The 13,603-nt window shown below is 37.7% G+C and overlaps 1 protein-coding gene across 3 annotated transcripts in view; it reads right to left on the bottom strand.

Annotated features, from left to right (window-relative positions):
- Positions 1 to 1,040: 1,040 nt before the first annotated feature.
- The window catches only part of TFDP2 (transcription factor Dp-2), a 65,163-nt gene continuing 52,600 nt past the window's right edge, over positions 1,041 to 13,603 (bottom strand). For all 3 annotated transcript variants that reach the window (XM_075158304.1, XM_075158303.1, XM_075158305.1), the window contains 2 exons: positions 9,886 to 9,991; positions 1,041 to 8,997 (listed from right to left, as the gene is read on the bottom strand). In XM_075158304.1, coding sequence (XP_075014405.1) covers positions 8,814 to 8,997; positions 9,886 to 9,991 — 290 coding nt within the window. In that variant the 3' untranslated portion in view covers positions 1,041 to 8,813. The remainder of the gene's footprint in view (positions 8,998 to 9,885; positions 9,992 to 13,603) is intronic.

Here is a 13,603-nt window from a genome sequence, read left to right on the forward strand (position 1 = left end):
CTGTACCCTCTCATTTCTTCAATTGTGTTTCTTGCCCATAAAAATCACATAACAAGAGCTTCTTAGCTAGTTATTTGGGGCTAACTGGCGTCAGCCAAATCTATCCATGAAAATGCCTTCCCAAATATGCCAACGCATTTTAAATGAAAGGGGTCTGTGCTAGAGTTTCTATTTATTACACAAGAATGAATTTACAGTTTTGCAAGTGTTTTCCTATTGTCTTTTTACCTTTACTTTCAACTGGTTTGAGATAAAAAATACTGAGTCAAGGGTCTTCTGTGCACGTGGGGAAAAACAAGCACTGTGAAACTACTTGGCGTTTTTGTATTTGGTGGAGTTGGAAAACCAACACAGATGATGAAGAGGGATGTATTTAATGCTCCCTAAATTCTTATCATTTGGATTCTTGCTAACAAAATATGGGGAGGAGGGTTGGAAGCATCTATGTTCAGAGCTTATAGATGTTTGAAGGGTGTCCACAGGATAGCGGATTTAGCATGAGACACAAGGGTAGCACACAGAGTACTGGAATACAGCATGCTGAGAAGAACACTGTGAATTCCTTCTGAGCAGACGTGACTGTTAAATAGAAGGACCTAACACTTTTAAGAAAATAGAATGAAAAAGTCTGTGTGAAACGTGCATTCAATTTGATGTGGAAATTGATCAGCTGTTTGGGAGGCCTTCTCTTAGCTATAGATATAGTGCATGAGATAGGGACAGTAATGTTCCTAAACATTTTGTGAGTTTGTGTCAAAATTTTGACAAAAATACTTTGTCAAAATGTAACAATTTCAGAAGTTTGGCATCTTCCCCTGGATAATGACATACTAAGTTTCTCTGAATGGTAAACTAACCAATGAAGCCGCAGTTGCTAGATTTTTATATTTATTTTCAAAACACCAAAGGATGCAATATTTCCTGGACATTAAATTGTTACGTAGGCTTCCTTTCTTCTTTGAAAATGAGGTACACATACTGTCAACATTAACCTTGAGCAACTTTTTTCCACGTTTTTCTCAAAAACAAGCCCAGTCCCGTTGCCTTGAAATTCTTTTATTCAGTTCTTCTACAGTTAAGCTTTACGTTCCTGTTCACAAACAGCTGGATGTTTTTCTCCAAAGCGTACATAGTTTTCACTTCAGTCAGACTTGTCTGCTCCCCACCCCCATTTTGCAATGTACAATTCCCACTTGCAGCATTTTCAGTAAACATGGGATCAATTGAGTATACAGAAATAGCTTCTTCTATAAAATTTCCATTAAAAAAATAACAAGTTTTTATTTACAAAGTGTTTGCTACTACAAAGTAATATTTCCTATTGGTTCAAATATACTATTTGCTAATGCCAGTGTTCCTATTAGGAAAGTAAAACTTTGTATATGCATTTTTCTTTATATCTTTGTCAGTGTTTAAAGCACATATAATACTACCACATTCTTTTTTACACTACTCCTAGCCACATACCATGTGGTAGTAGAAATTAACACTATTTGATCAGGACAAAAAATCAGCATAGCTTAATAGCAGTCTTTCTGCAAAAATAAAACTTTAGTTTATAATTTAAAGGTATTTGGAAAGAAAGAAATCTATGGAGAATTCAAAAATACGCAGCAAATTGTTTAACATATGAATGGGCAACTTGGACTTTCCCGAAAACGCAGGAGTTTAGCACAAGAAAAGGGAGAAAAATTTCTGCCAAAGTGTGTGTTTGTGTGACATTTTATGCCAATACATACGTTGGACGAAGGGGAGAGTAAGATGAGTGGATTAAAAAATCAATTAAAACTTCGAATCCCATATAGTGAACATCCTCAGAAATTGGATTTGTTAGTGCTTCTTTTCTTCCCACCCACCATGTTTAAAAACCCGCCTTTGAGTTCAGCATTGAAAGAGGTCATAAAATAGCTTTGTCCATGACTGGCCTTGTTCTTTAAAAAAAAAAAAAAAAGAAAAAAAAAGAAAAAAAAAAAGGTGGGGGAAAAAAGTCTTCCATTTAAAAGTTAATGGACTTTCCAGTGGTTTCTGCATTTTAAACATAAAAAATAAGTGTCTCTACAACTTACTTCCATGCAGAATATAGTAGATATTACAAACTGCTACTGTAACGGGGGGGACAGATGGACCTGCCTTTTTTTATCACATACTGCATGTTGCAGCGGCTCCCTAACATTGGTTGATGTGTACGTCAGCATTAACTCATTGCCAAGGGATTGATCTATTGCCAGATCACCTAAGAAGTGCCAACGGACATGTGCTGCTGTAAAAACTGCGCCTGTACTTGCTGGGTCGTTACTCCTGACGCGATGTAGGGTATGCAAATACAAAGATTGGTGCCTTGGTCCTAGGGCATTATTTGTAGTCAGGACCTGAGGAACGAGGATGAACTCATACCCTAGTTCTGACAGGTTTGTTCAAAGTAGGATTAATTTTTTCACAGTAGGTGCTTATGAGATACAGTGTCATAACATTTGCATATACGTCTCAGAAGTATTTTTCATACATACAGCCTGGCTTTAGAGACAAGGGAATGTGCCAGAAACTTGTGTGATGGGTTGTGATTCAGCTGGTGTTTTCCTAGGGAAATTCTGGGAGATCCACTTAATCCCTGCACTAATTGTTAAAGTTACATTAGAGATTTAACAAACCCACCAAAAAAACTGGAGACTGATTTTGTGGACTTACCCTTTTTTGGTCAATGTTTTAACTTTTGTGGCCGTTCAGAATAATTGTATGTGATCTAAAAATTTCTGTGGGAAGGCTAAGGATATGTGGTGTTTTTTTCTTCTTTGACTGCCTTGGTCTTACGGGTGTGCCATTGCTGCTTCATGGAAGGCACAAGGACCAGACAGTGCTATGGATTAATTTCTGTTTCACTCAGCCTGGATAATGAGAATAGGCTAAAACCAAGTCACTGTTAAAGACTCATTTTGTCTTGGAAAAAGTTTCCTATATACTGTATAGATGAGTGTGATTTACATCTACAACTGGATTTAAATTTTACATAGCTGTTTCCTGCTATCCCATGGTGTTCATATATCTAAAGTGCCTATGCCTGGAGAGCGTTAAGTATTTAAGAATGGCTTTTGGAGAAGTCAGAAGATTAAGTGGTTGCCACTTATTCTAGCCAATACAGAATACTAAGAAGAGATGCAAGTCTCGGCTACTGGGAGGTTCCTATATCTGCTTGGAATTACCATGGCCCTCCTACAGATACTGATCTGATCCAGATGAGCCTGCTTTTCTTATTGGAGAAAGGAAAAATTAAGTTATTTATTTGCTCCATATTGTTCCTAAGCGGGAGGCTTTCTCCTGGGATTTGGATGGTTAGATCTCACATGTTTCTTCTGCCCAATTTTGAGCAAGGATTTTTGGTGTCCTGTAGCTTAGGTGGACATCCTAAATGTTGGATTGTTCGGTACTGTCAAAAAGATGTAAGCAGAAAGAAAACATTTTGGTTTTGGCTGATCTTTGGGGTAGGCCAGTAAAGTAGGAGTATTAAAGATGTAGAATGAATATGCACTCCCTAAACAGCTGCGATAAACAGCCCCTTCAACTGTTACTGTCAGACTGCTGTTATGAGCATTCCTTCACCTAACCGTCAGTACCAGCTGGGTTAGGTATCCATGGATGCCAACTCAGGTAATTAGCTTGAACGAGCGAGGAAGTACTTGTGTGAGCAGCTCCACAGTGACTTGAAAGGATGGTACTTAGCAGAGGGAATGAACAACTGGGAGTAATGTTGGTTGTGGGGATTTTTTTGGCAATATACCTGGGTCCAGGGGAGAACAGTTGCTCACAGCCTCTTAAAAACACTCACCAGACTAAATTCTAACAGCTAAATAGGAAAGAGATAATCTGATTTGGGAACTTGATTACGTCTAAGGAATGAGTTTCAGGAAGTTTCACGGTATCAGGATTTGGTTATGTGAACACCTGCCAGCAGCAAATTAAGTACTTAGAGCTGTTAACATGCTTGCAAGGATAGGTGTGTGATAATCAGAAATTGGGAATGATTTATGGGCATATTAATTCTAGACATAGGTCAGAATTCAAGAAGTGGCATATTTTAAAAAACAAAAACTCAGTAAACAGACCAATGGTCCTTAGCCTCTTCCTTATTCATCAGCAGTGCTGCAATAGGCACCATTTCCCAGTGCTGAAGATTGAGACATCTTCAGCCGTAAAATATACTAGGCCTTGGAGTAAGTCAACTGGAGCATTTCTTTCTTTAAATGCTTGTAGTAAGCAGAAGGATGTCACTTCAAAGTATGACTACTACTAGAATTTTTTAAATAAAAAATTTAAAAAGCTCGTATAGTCTTTTCCCAGCTTCATTATATCTGGTTATTTAAATTTTAATATATTTATGTTCCTGAGAGACTCTTGTAATGAAAAGATATAAATTAGGTGGGTCAGTCAGAAGATAACTTGTTTTGGTTTGTTTACTATATACTATACCCTGTGATTACTAGCTTTGTTTTTAAATGAATCCAAAACCCAGACGTCTTTAACTCACTAAAAGAAAAGACTTCTTGATAAACTGCCTGGATTATTTTCAGCTGAAAAGAGCCAGTTAATTATAAAAATGAGTATTGCCCAGTGTTCAAATGTGATTAAATTTCAGCTATGCTCTTGAATTAAAATGGTGGACATGGTCAGAAGAAAGAGCACTTGACATTTAAAACCTTAACCATGGAATTCTAAATTCAAGCATCATTTTATGTATGAACTTCAGGGTTTTGTTTTTCTATTAAAAAAAAAAAAGGATTAAAATTCCGTTATTAGGCCTTTTTACATAATGTTACTTCAGGCTGACTTAGATCAGCACAAGTCCTTCTGTGGGTATACTGTGTACTCAGCAATTTCCAGCAGCTCAAAAGCATTAAGAGTATTTGCAAGCTATAGTTTAAAAAACTAAAAAAAACCCAACCCCTTAACCAAAATGGAAATATCTACAGTGTGGCTTGTACTAGGTTTAATGAAGTTAGTTAAAATCATACCTTCAGTTAAACTGGTATCATTTGCTTTAGTCTTTACTTGAATATACACACTTTCTTTGATTAGGTGGATTGTTGCCATTAATTCCAGTGTTGAAATGAGAAGACTGGCACACTTTAATACAATTTCAAAAACAAAAATCCAGAAACATTATGTCAGATTTCCATATAATAGAAAAATGCTGTCTCCCACTCATATTTTTTCATCCAGTTTATGGTGCTGACAAGTTTTTCTAAGTCAAATTTAGATTTTTCAAGCACCATAAAGTAAGTCCAGAAATAAAGCTGTTTACTGCAATATATATAAAAGCATTTACACACGGCATTATATTGCTTGTAGCCAAGTGCCTTCTGAAGGTATAACCAAGAAATAGTGTTCCAAGTCACAGAAACATGTCACGCATGAAAATTTAAAGGTTAACTTTGTCTTACAAGAGATACCATCTAGTACCAGTTGCTACTTGTTTCATATCAATGAATGTCAAGGATATTGCACAAGACAGGAGAGGATGATGGTAACTGAATAGAAAATGGGAAAACCAGTCTTGCTAATGACCGTTTTATTCTGGAAAGTATCTGCTGCTGGCTCTCAGAGGGAGGGAAGGCCTGCACGTTGAAGCAACTGAGCACAACTACTGCCATTACTTTAGTGGGAGCTGTGTGGTTGCTTAATATTCTCAGGCCCCTTGTTATTCATAATTGCTCAGAGCTCAATTCAGATGCAACAGCTGCATTTTGTGAGGTCCTACATTTACCTGTTTTGTTTTGTGTGGTTTTTTTTTTTTTAATATGTCAGCTAAGATCAACAAGAATGATTGAAAGGCTTGCATGAGATTGTACACGAGTGACTATGGCTGGATAAGGCCCAAAATTCTCCTAGTTCCCAGACTTTGGTGTAACCACAAGACCGCAGTGCTTTAGTTGAACTTCATCCTCACTGGAGCTTGGCACAAAGAATCCCAAGGAAAGAATTTCCTTTTGAAGTCTCTTCTAAACGTTCTAACTTGTTTTGTCCTTTGTATTGAACTAGTTCAGGAAAAATAACTTTTAAAGTCTCGGTTCAACTGTCTAAATAAATGCTATGTGAGCCTAGATTTTTTTTTTTTTTTTAAAAGTTGATAGCTTGAAGTTTGTCAGAAAGCAAGTAGCTGTGCAGTCTGCGGCTTTGGAGGACATGGACATCAATAGAAGGAAGATATCTCTGAAGATCTTTCTCCTGTAAAGCAGAAAGCACACTGACTGCTAATAAAATACATTCCATTTCTGGGCAGGAAGCCTTTTTTTGCCAAGTTATTATAGTTCAAAGTGCTCCTCTTTAGTAAATTGTTTAGTTTTTTGCTGGTTTTTCTTTTTACACAGATCTTGAGTGGGAAATGTGAAGAAAGTGTAAAGTTAAATGTGCCCCTAAGGTACGGGGGGGGGGGGGGATAAAAACTCTAGAAAATGTTCTCCTCTTAAAGAGTTCCTTAGGATCCTGCATATATCAGGTATCTTTGATCTGCCCTCTCCAATGAAAGCTGACTGACAGGAGAGTTTTTGAAAAAACAATGCGTTTTTAAGAATAAAAGCAATTATCTGCTTAAATGAAATGTCATTCATGAAGCTGACAATTCCATAGTAGTATTCCTGGACTATCTGTTACCTTCTCCTCCTCTTATTTCAAAAGTGAGCCCCTTCAAGTCAAGTGCATTGACTCTCTCAGTGAGAATATTATTTTGTATTTGTAAAGCTTTTCTTCACATAGAGGTAGTGTTACAGATTTGGTTGAAGTGAGGTGGTGTAAATCCCTCAGTCTGCTGTTGCCTGTGAGCCATAGAGCACAGGACAGTCTTAACAGTCTTGCCCAGAGGGTGAATAACATGGTAGGCATGTAAGAATTCTTCTAATTCATGCATTTGCCACTCAATTGTGTAAGCTAGGTAGCTCTGCTTGCTCAGTCGAGAGCTATTACCTGTAAATAATGGTGCCGCCCTAACTGTACCTCAAATGCAGGAGCTTGAACTATCTGTGAAAAGTTCCTATCTGGATGCTTTAATTTTTAATGCAAACATGCAGGTGTGCTTGTATGCTCCTCGCAGTTTTACCTGTCCTGTATGAAGCTAGTCGTGTGCTAACTCCTGTAGAACATCCAGGTAGCCTTTTAGCTGGAGCCTCAGTTTCTCTCACTAGCTGAGGCTTGGTGCTTTTGGATCTCGTTAGCTTGAGTGCAGGTCTGTAAAAGATCCTGTGGACGTACCCCACACTGTGCTAGAGTAACGGTCGCAGCAGTCAAGGGATACAGTTTGCTGCCATTACTCAAGCAAATAACAGTATTACAAGCTGCCTAATCTCGTAACTAAATAATAGAGGCAACGTCGTTGAGCTCTGACAGCTCATACACTGGTACTTAGAAACAGGACAACTATTTACATACAGTATAAAACTAAAAAGAAGTAACACTATTTTAAACTGGATTTACCTAATTAAAAATAGTTAACTTCGAGACTAGTTAAAATACTGGATGTTAGAACACCATGGGAAGAGTACCTCTACAGTGTATTTTGCTCTGTTATTCAAGTTTTCTTTTTAAAAAGGTCTTTATGATTGGATGTGATGTTAACTATAGAACACAGAGCCTCCTGTTGCAAGTCTAATTTAACAGTTCAAATGGGATTCATGTTGTGTAATTTAGGCACAGTTATTTTAAGAAGTGGTTCGATACTACTATTTTTCAAAGGCGCATTGAGATGAGTGCAACAGAAGTTCATTTTCAGAAAGTTAGTCTATCATAATCCAAGCTGACTAGAATGCAAAACATGAAATGATGTATTTAATTGAAATTTAATTTTTTTCCTAAGAACCTCAACCTATGACTTTAAAAGTTATGTGACCTGCCCACCCTGAATGTGAAAGTACTGCCTTGAAAACATGCTGCCTGAGATCCTTAACATAGAGACCTTTTTTTAAAAAAACCCAACACATGCTATAAAATCAAAGGGATTATAAAGTTAGAACAGTAAAGGAGAAGCTATACTGGATACACTATAATCTAGAAATACAATTTTAAAACTTTTTTTCCTTGAAAAAAGCTGGTGCAGAGAATACTGCTGTTTTTATCCTGACTGTTTAATAATGGCTAAGAATAATCACTTATTTATAATAAATTAGGTCTGCAGTATAAATGAACGTATGAACCTTTCAAAAGAGACATACTATTGTTACTTTTAGAATATCTAAAATGGATTTAAACTATTTCAAGATTCATTTAACCACTTGCAATTTATATTACTTTTAAGAATCTTCTATACAGCAAGTTGAACAGAAAAAAGCAAACATTCTAACAGCCCCTTTTCCCTAGAACAATTTTCATATAAGATAGTTTTAAATAGCTATTTTAGCGCATTTGTGCATGCTCGCTCTCCCTCTTTTCCTAAAGGTAGCACAGCCAAAAGACAATGCAAGAATTGGCATTTGTTGACTGACTCTGTTTTCTTCTCCATCTGGTAAAGATAAGGGGAAGACAGAGGCTTGAGACAGAATGTCCCAAAATGGAAAATGCGAACTTGATGTTTACTTTGCCAAGTCTCCAGGGACTTTGTTCTTTTCCTTGGTTATAGTTGATAACAAACACTTCGCTCTGTGTCTGCATGTCACTCTGTGTTCAGTTACAAAAAGTTTTCAATTTCAGCTGTGGATGAATTTGTTTTGAAGCTTCCATTTTGCTTCACTGAACACAGTGCAAACCAAGGCAAGAAACTTAAGTAAAATCCAAACAGGAACTCCCATTAAGAATATTTATGAGCAGCATTTTGCATATTCTGTTTTCTACTGTCCTTATTCTGGGGAGGAAGAATCCTCATCTTCATCCTCTTCATCTTCATCATTGAATGAGCATGGAGTTTCTCCCCGTGATTCAGAGTAGCGGGATGTTGCACTGCTGGACTGTTGACTGCTAGGGGCAAGAAACTGCCCAGTTGCTAAGGCCACTTCAGCATCCAAACACAACCCTGGATTCTCACTATCAAAACAACAGAAATGTCGAAGTTTAGAGGATTTCTCATGAAGTTTTAAGCTTTCTTTTTGGCCTCAGCTTTTCCTTTAGTTAAAGAAATGCTACTAACAAGGAAAAATCCAAAAGCTTTACATTTAACACAGCTGATAGTTATGTAAACTGCTAAAGTAATGGGAAGTTGCATGACAAAGATTATTGGGTGGCTTTTTTTTTCATAACCAACTAGCAGAATTGCTCAAGCTGAAGAAAGCTTAAAGAAGAATGAATCCATCACAGTTTTGTCAATACACGGAAATGTTTGCAATATGAAATTAAGCTATTAAATGCCATGAGGAAGAACCTGTTCCAGAATAATCCCTCCTTCCATTTTTTGAGGTACAGGTAACCTCCAAGCAAAGTATGGTTATTGAGGTGTTTTTTTGGATTGGGTTTTTGTGGTTGGTGGCAGTGGTTGGTTTTTGTTTGTTTGTTTGGTTTTTAATTTAAAATTATGATTAGACTGTGTGGATTAAACTTCTTTCATAAGAGCTTAAGCAGTAGTCCTCAGAAGTACTATCAGGCTTTTTTCCACATGTAATTACCTATTTGTAGTCCATGCCCAGGCAGGAATTTAAGGTTAATCTGGAAAATTCTGTCCTTATAATAAGGGCTTGGAAGTGATTCTATTCTTTTGAACCATAGATATAAAATAGCTAGCATGTCCAAAATTCAAAGCATGTTGATTTGACCTTTCAAATACAATTATCAAGGAAGACAGAATAAGAGACTTTTTCACAATGAAAAAATCAACCATAATAGAAAACATCTCATTTCCTGCATGTAAATGGTATGAAACAGTGAGGTTACTGAAAGTACCACAATCACTATCCTTGAATAACAAATGGTTTTATTTACCTTGATTTAGCATCAGAAGTGCCTCCTGCTACCTCTAAATGTGAAACTGCTTGTGCTGAACTTGGAAGTAACCCTTGGTTTATCCATGAAAATCCTGCAGACATATCTAGAAGAAAGCATAATTGCAGTTATGATAGTTACTTAAATTTTTTCTTCCTTTTACAGTCTTAAACTTTGCATTCTCTTTGTAGTTAGGATTCCTTAGTTTAGAAGAGAAGGTACCAGTAGCTTGAGTTGACTTTATACTGTGGATGTGTCCTGTTTAATTAAGATGAAGTTACACCCCAGTGTTTGTGGATGCACTCAAGCCTTGCACTCCCTCACACTCAGAACTGTGGTTATTTCTATGAAGCTTTTTCCTCTGTCTGAAGAGAATTCACACTGCAGATGACCCCGGCTAATAGCCGTATGCAATCACAGGTACCTGAAATAGAGTTTTGGAGTCCTTCATGGAAACTTACTGCTACAGACTGATCCTATCAAATGCCCCAACAGCTCTAAGTGCCTTTGCTGTTGCGCTTGGTGAAGGTATAAATGGAACTGTACTTGTCAGGATTGGAGATACTGCAGTGAAGCCACCAACGCAGAATGCATTTCAGTCATGTGTGTTCTGATGGCTAACGGCAGTTTCATCTTGGTGGTCTCATAGCTGGCTGTAATGCAGCCTCCTGATCCGTTCTGACACTGAATAGAGACGGCAATCAGCTGTGGGCATGAACAGACCACGTCAAAGGTCTTGTGCCAAGAGTATGAAAGAGGGAGCCTGTTGTACGCTGCATGTGTGATGTGTAAGTCAGTCTTCTCCCTAGGGATAGGAAATTTTAGGATTAAAATTGCAGTAATGCCGAATTCCTTGAGGGAATTTGTTAAAAGCCCTCTGAGGGTCGTGAATGGGTTACTTAGAACCCTCATAGTACTTGTTTTCAAATTCACTAACAAGTAATGCCTGTCAGTTGTTTCCAGTTACGCACATTCTGCCAAGAGAATAGCAAAACAAGTCCATTGACCCAATTACACTTACGGGATTTTTTTTTTGGGGGGTGGGGGGGGGGGTGGGGAGGTTGTTTTTAATTTGTTTCTTAGATAAGGTGTTTCTATTGACCTACCCAAATTCCATCTCAACACAAAGTTAAAATCAAAATAAAGTTATCAATCAGGAATGTCTAGTTCTTTTTCATGGTGCTTGCATGTGGTTCCAGCTGGATGCATTAAACCAGGAGTTAGTCCTTACTATTCTTTTCTATGCCTAACCAAACTGCTGGTCTGTACAGCACGATGGCAGTAAAATGGGATTGTGCTATTCATATTTTATCTAGAATTGTTCTGCAATAGCAGATAAGACAAATAACTAAATGTGTTTGTTACTTACGCTTTCTCATTTGTCCTTTTGTGTTCTTGTTAAGCTTTGGCTCCTTGAGATTTGACAGTGTATTGCCTAGCAGAGGGACTGTTTTAAGCAGGTTGTCACAGCCATGTAAATTAGCTCACATCCATTGGGATTCACAGGCTACCTTGTTTTGTACTGTGGAGACTTGTTAGCAGCGAGGTATTTAAATGACATGTTACAAAGCAAGGCTAGCAAGGGTGATGTTCCTGCCAGAATAGTCTTTGGAACATGACAGAAAACGTTCTGGTGATCTGTGAGGATGCAATAGATGACAATAGTTGAATATGGACATAGCTGGATGGCTTTCGTTAAGATTGCCCTAAATGCAGGTTAGTTTTTACAGAGAACATGTTCTGACAGTCTCCTCCTGTCTTTGCAGGAGGAGGCTGAACCATTTGGAATCACTGCATTGTATTTAGATTAATAAAGTGGATTAGAGATGTATCACAGTGTTGTTTCCTGGTCTTTTGAAGGTGTGTACCTGTGTGTACATGCTTAATATTCCAGAAGAATAACAAGTCACTGCTAGTAATGTTGCGTTTTATTAACATTTTGGGATAATAGCTAGTTACCTTTTCTTTTTGAAGAACAACGTGAAGGAAAGTATGGATTTTACACATAAGGTAGAAAGAAGGTTCATCCCTGCCTTGTACTTTCATTGCCTTATATTTCTAAATTTGATTTTCCAGTGGGCTCCAAGGAGCCAGGGAAAAGAGGAAGTTTGTGAAAGATGGCGAGTTTAAGAAGCCATTTCCTGTCTGGAAAGGACTGTCAAAATAGAAGTCTGCCTACAATGAGAAGACTTACTACTTCTACCAGAGTAGATAAATTACTAATAGCTACACTTATGAACCAGGGAAAGCAGCTTGGAAAAAACTTCCCAAGGTGGTACAGTCCAATCTGAGAGTGGCATCCTTATTATGAACTAGGCGTATCTTGCAGGAGATATACTTGGTAGAAAGTTGTGCTTTACATGAGAAGGCTCTAAAGGAATAGCCTTTAGTAGTTAATGTAAAAGTGAAAGTGCTGCACAGGATTATTGTTGATAGCAGAACAAGCTCATTCATTCAATGGGTACTCTTATCTCTTCAGTTCCAACGCCAGCCCATTTTCCAGTCAAGGCTTGTTATGCAGGTAGATCGCAGAGCACTTCTTTGTGCAGGGATGTGTAATCTAGAGGTCCTAAACTGCACCACTTTTTTTCTGCCCACTGCCTTAGTGGGATACATACAAGTGGGATGGTGTTACCGCAACTATTAGTGCCTCAGAATTTTTATTTCCTGCTTTTTTTATCTGTAGTCTCCATTCTAGGAATGAGGACTCAACTGACAAAGGCAGGACTTGGTTTTGCATTAACTGCCTGTAGTATATGCACGGCTTAAAAGGCACAGGATGTTACTTCGGATATGGTTCTACAAGAGTTTATGCTTGTCTCAATCAGTGGCGCATTTCTGTTCATCCAGCAATCTCACTCCCTCCTTTAGACTTGAACTGTTCTGGTTTGAGCCCTTAAGCTAGATAGTTCTACAGGCTAAATTGTCAGAAAGTCCTCTGCCAGATAAAAACCCTGCGGTTTAGTACCCTGAACCAGCTCATGAAGAGGGCAGAGGGAAGTAACTGTATCAAAATGAATGGGCAGGATTGTGACCGTGGGATGCCATCTTAAGCTAGTGCAAGTGTCGTGTTCGGAATAACACTGCTCCTTCCATAGTAAGAAGCTGGCAAGTATTGCGGTTGTAGTGCAGTCTGTTGTATCTGTCCATCACTTTTTCTGGATTACTGACTTAGCTAAAGTAACACTTTAATGTTAACTTCTACTGTAAGTTACGGTTAAGCTGCTGTATCCTCTACTCTTGCTCCCTTCTGGGAAACAAGAAAAAGTAAGGTCAAATCATGTCAGTTTTAGAAGTCTGCATCAATTATGACAATTGAGTAACAGAAAAATGTATTACAAACATAATTTAAAATACACATAATATTTTTCTTTATGGTGTTAATATGCCTTAGTTTCTGCTGATTTCAATGGCAGTCAAGACACCTCAGGATCATACCAATGTAGTACTTAAAATACGTATTAAAAAAAACCCAACACTTTTTTGCTAAAACATCATGAAACCTATAGAAAACCTAGAAGACACTACTTGTATCAAATTAGGGCACTTGAAGAATGGCTAACACACATGATCCTCCTGCAAAGAAAATACATTAAGGTTTTGATGCATACATCATCAGTTCAGCAGTTCCAAGCAAATTATTTGACACGTTTAAAGCAATTAGAAGTTACTTTTTTTTTTAAAGCTGAGATGGTCCAAGTTTTTTTGTCAATTTTAA

This window comes from Calonectris borealis, chromosome 9 (genome assembly GCF_964195595.1).
Source record: "Calonectris borealis chromosome 9, bCalBor7.hap1.2, whole genome shotgun sequence".
NCBI classification, from domain to species: Eukaryota; Metazoa; Chordata; class Aves; order Procellariiformes; family Procellariidae; genus Calonectris; species Calonectris borealis.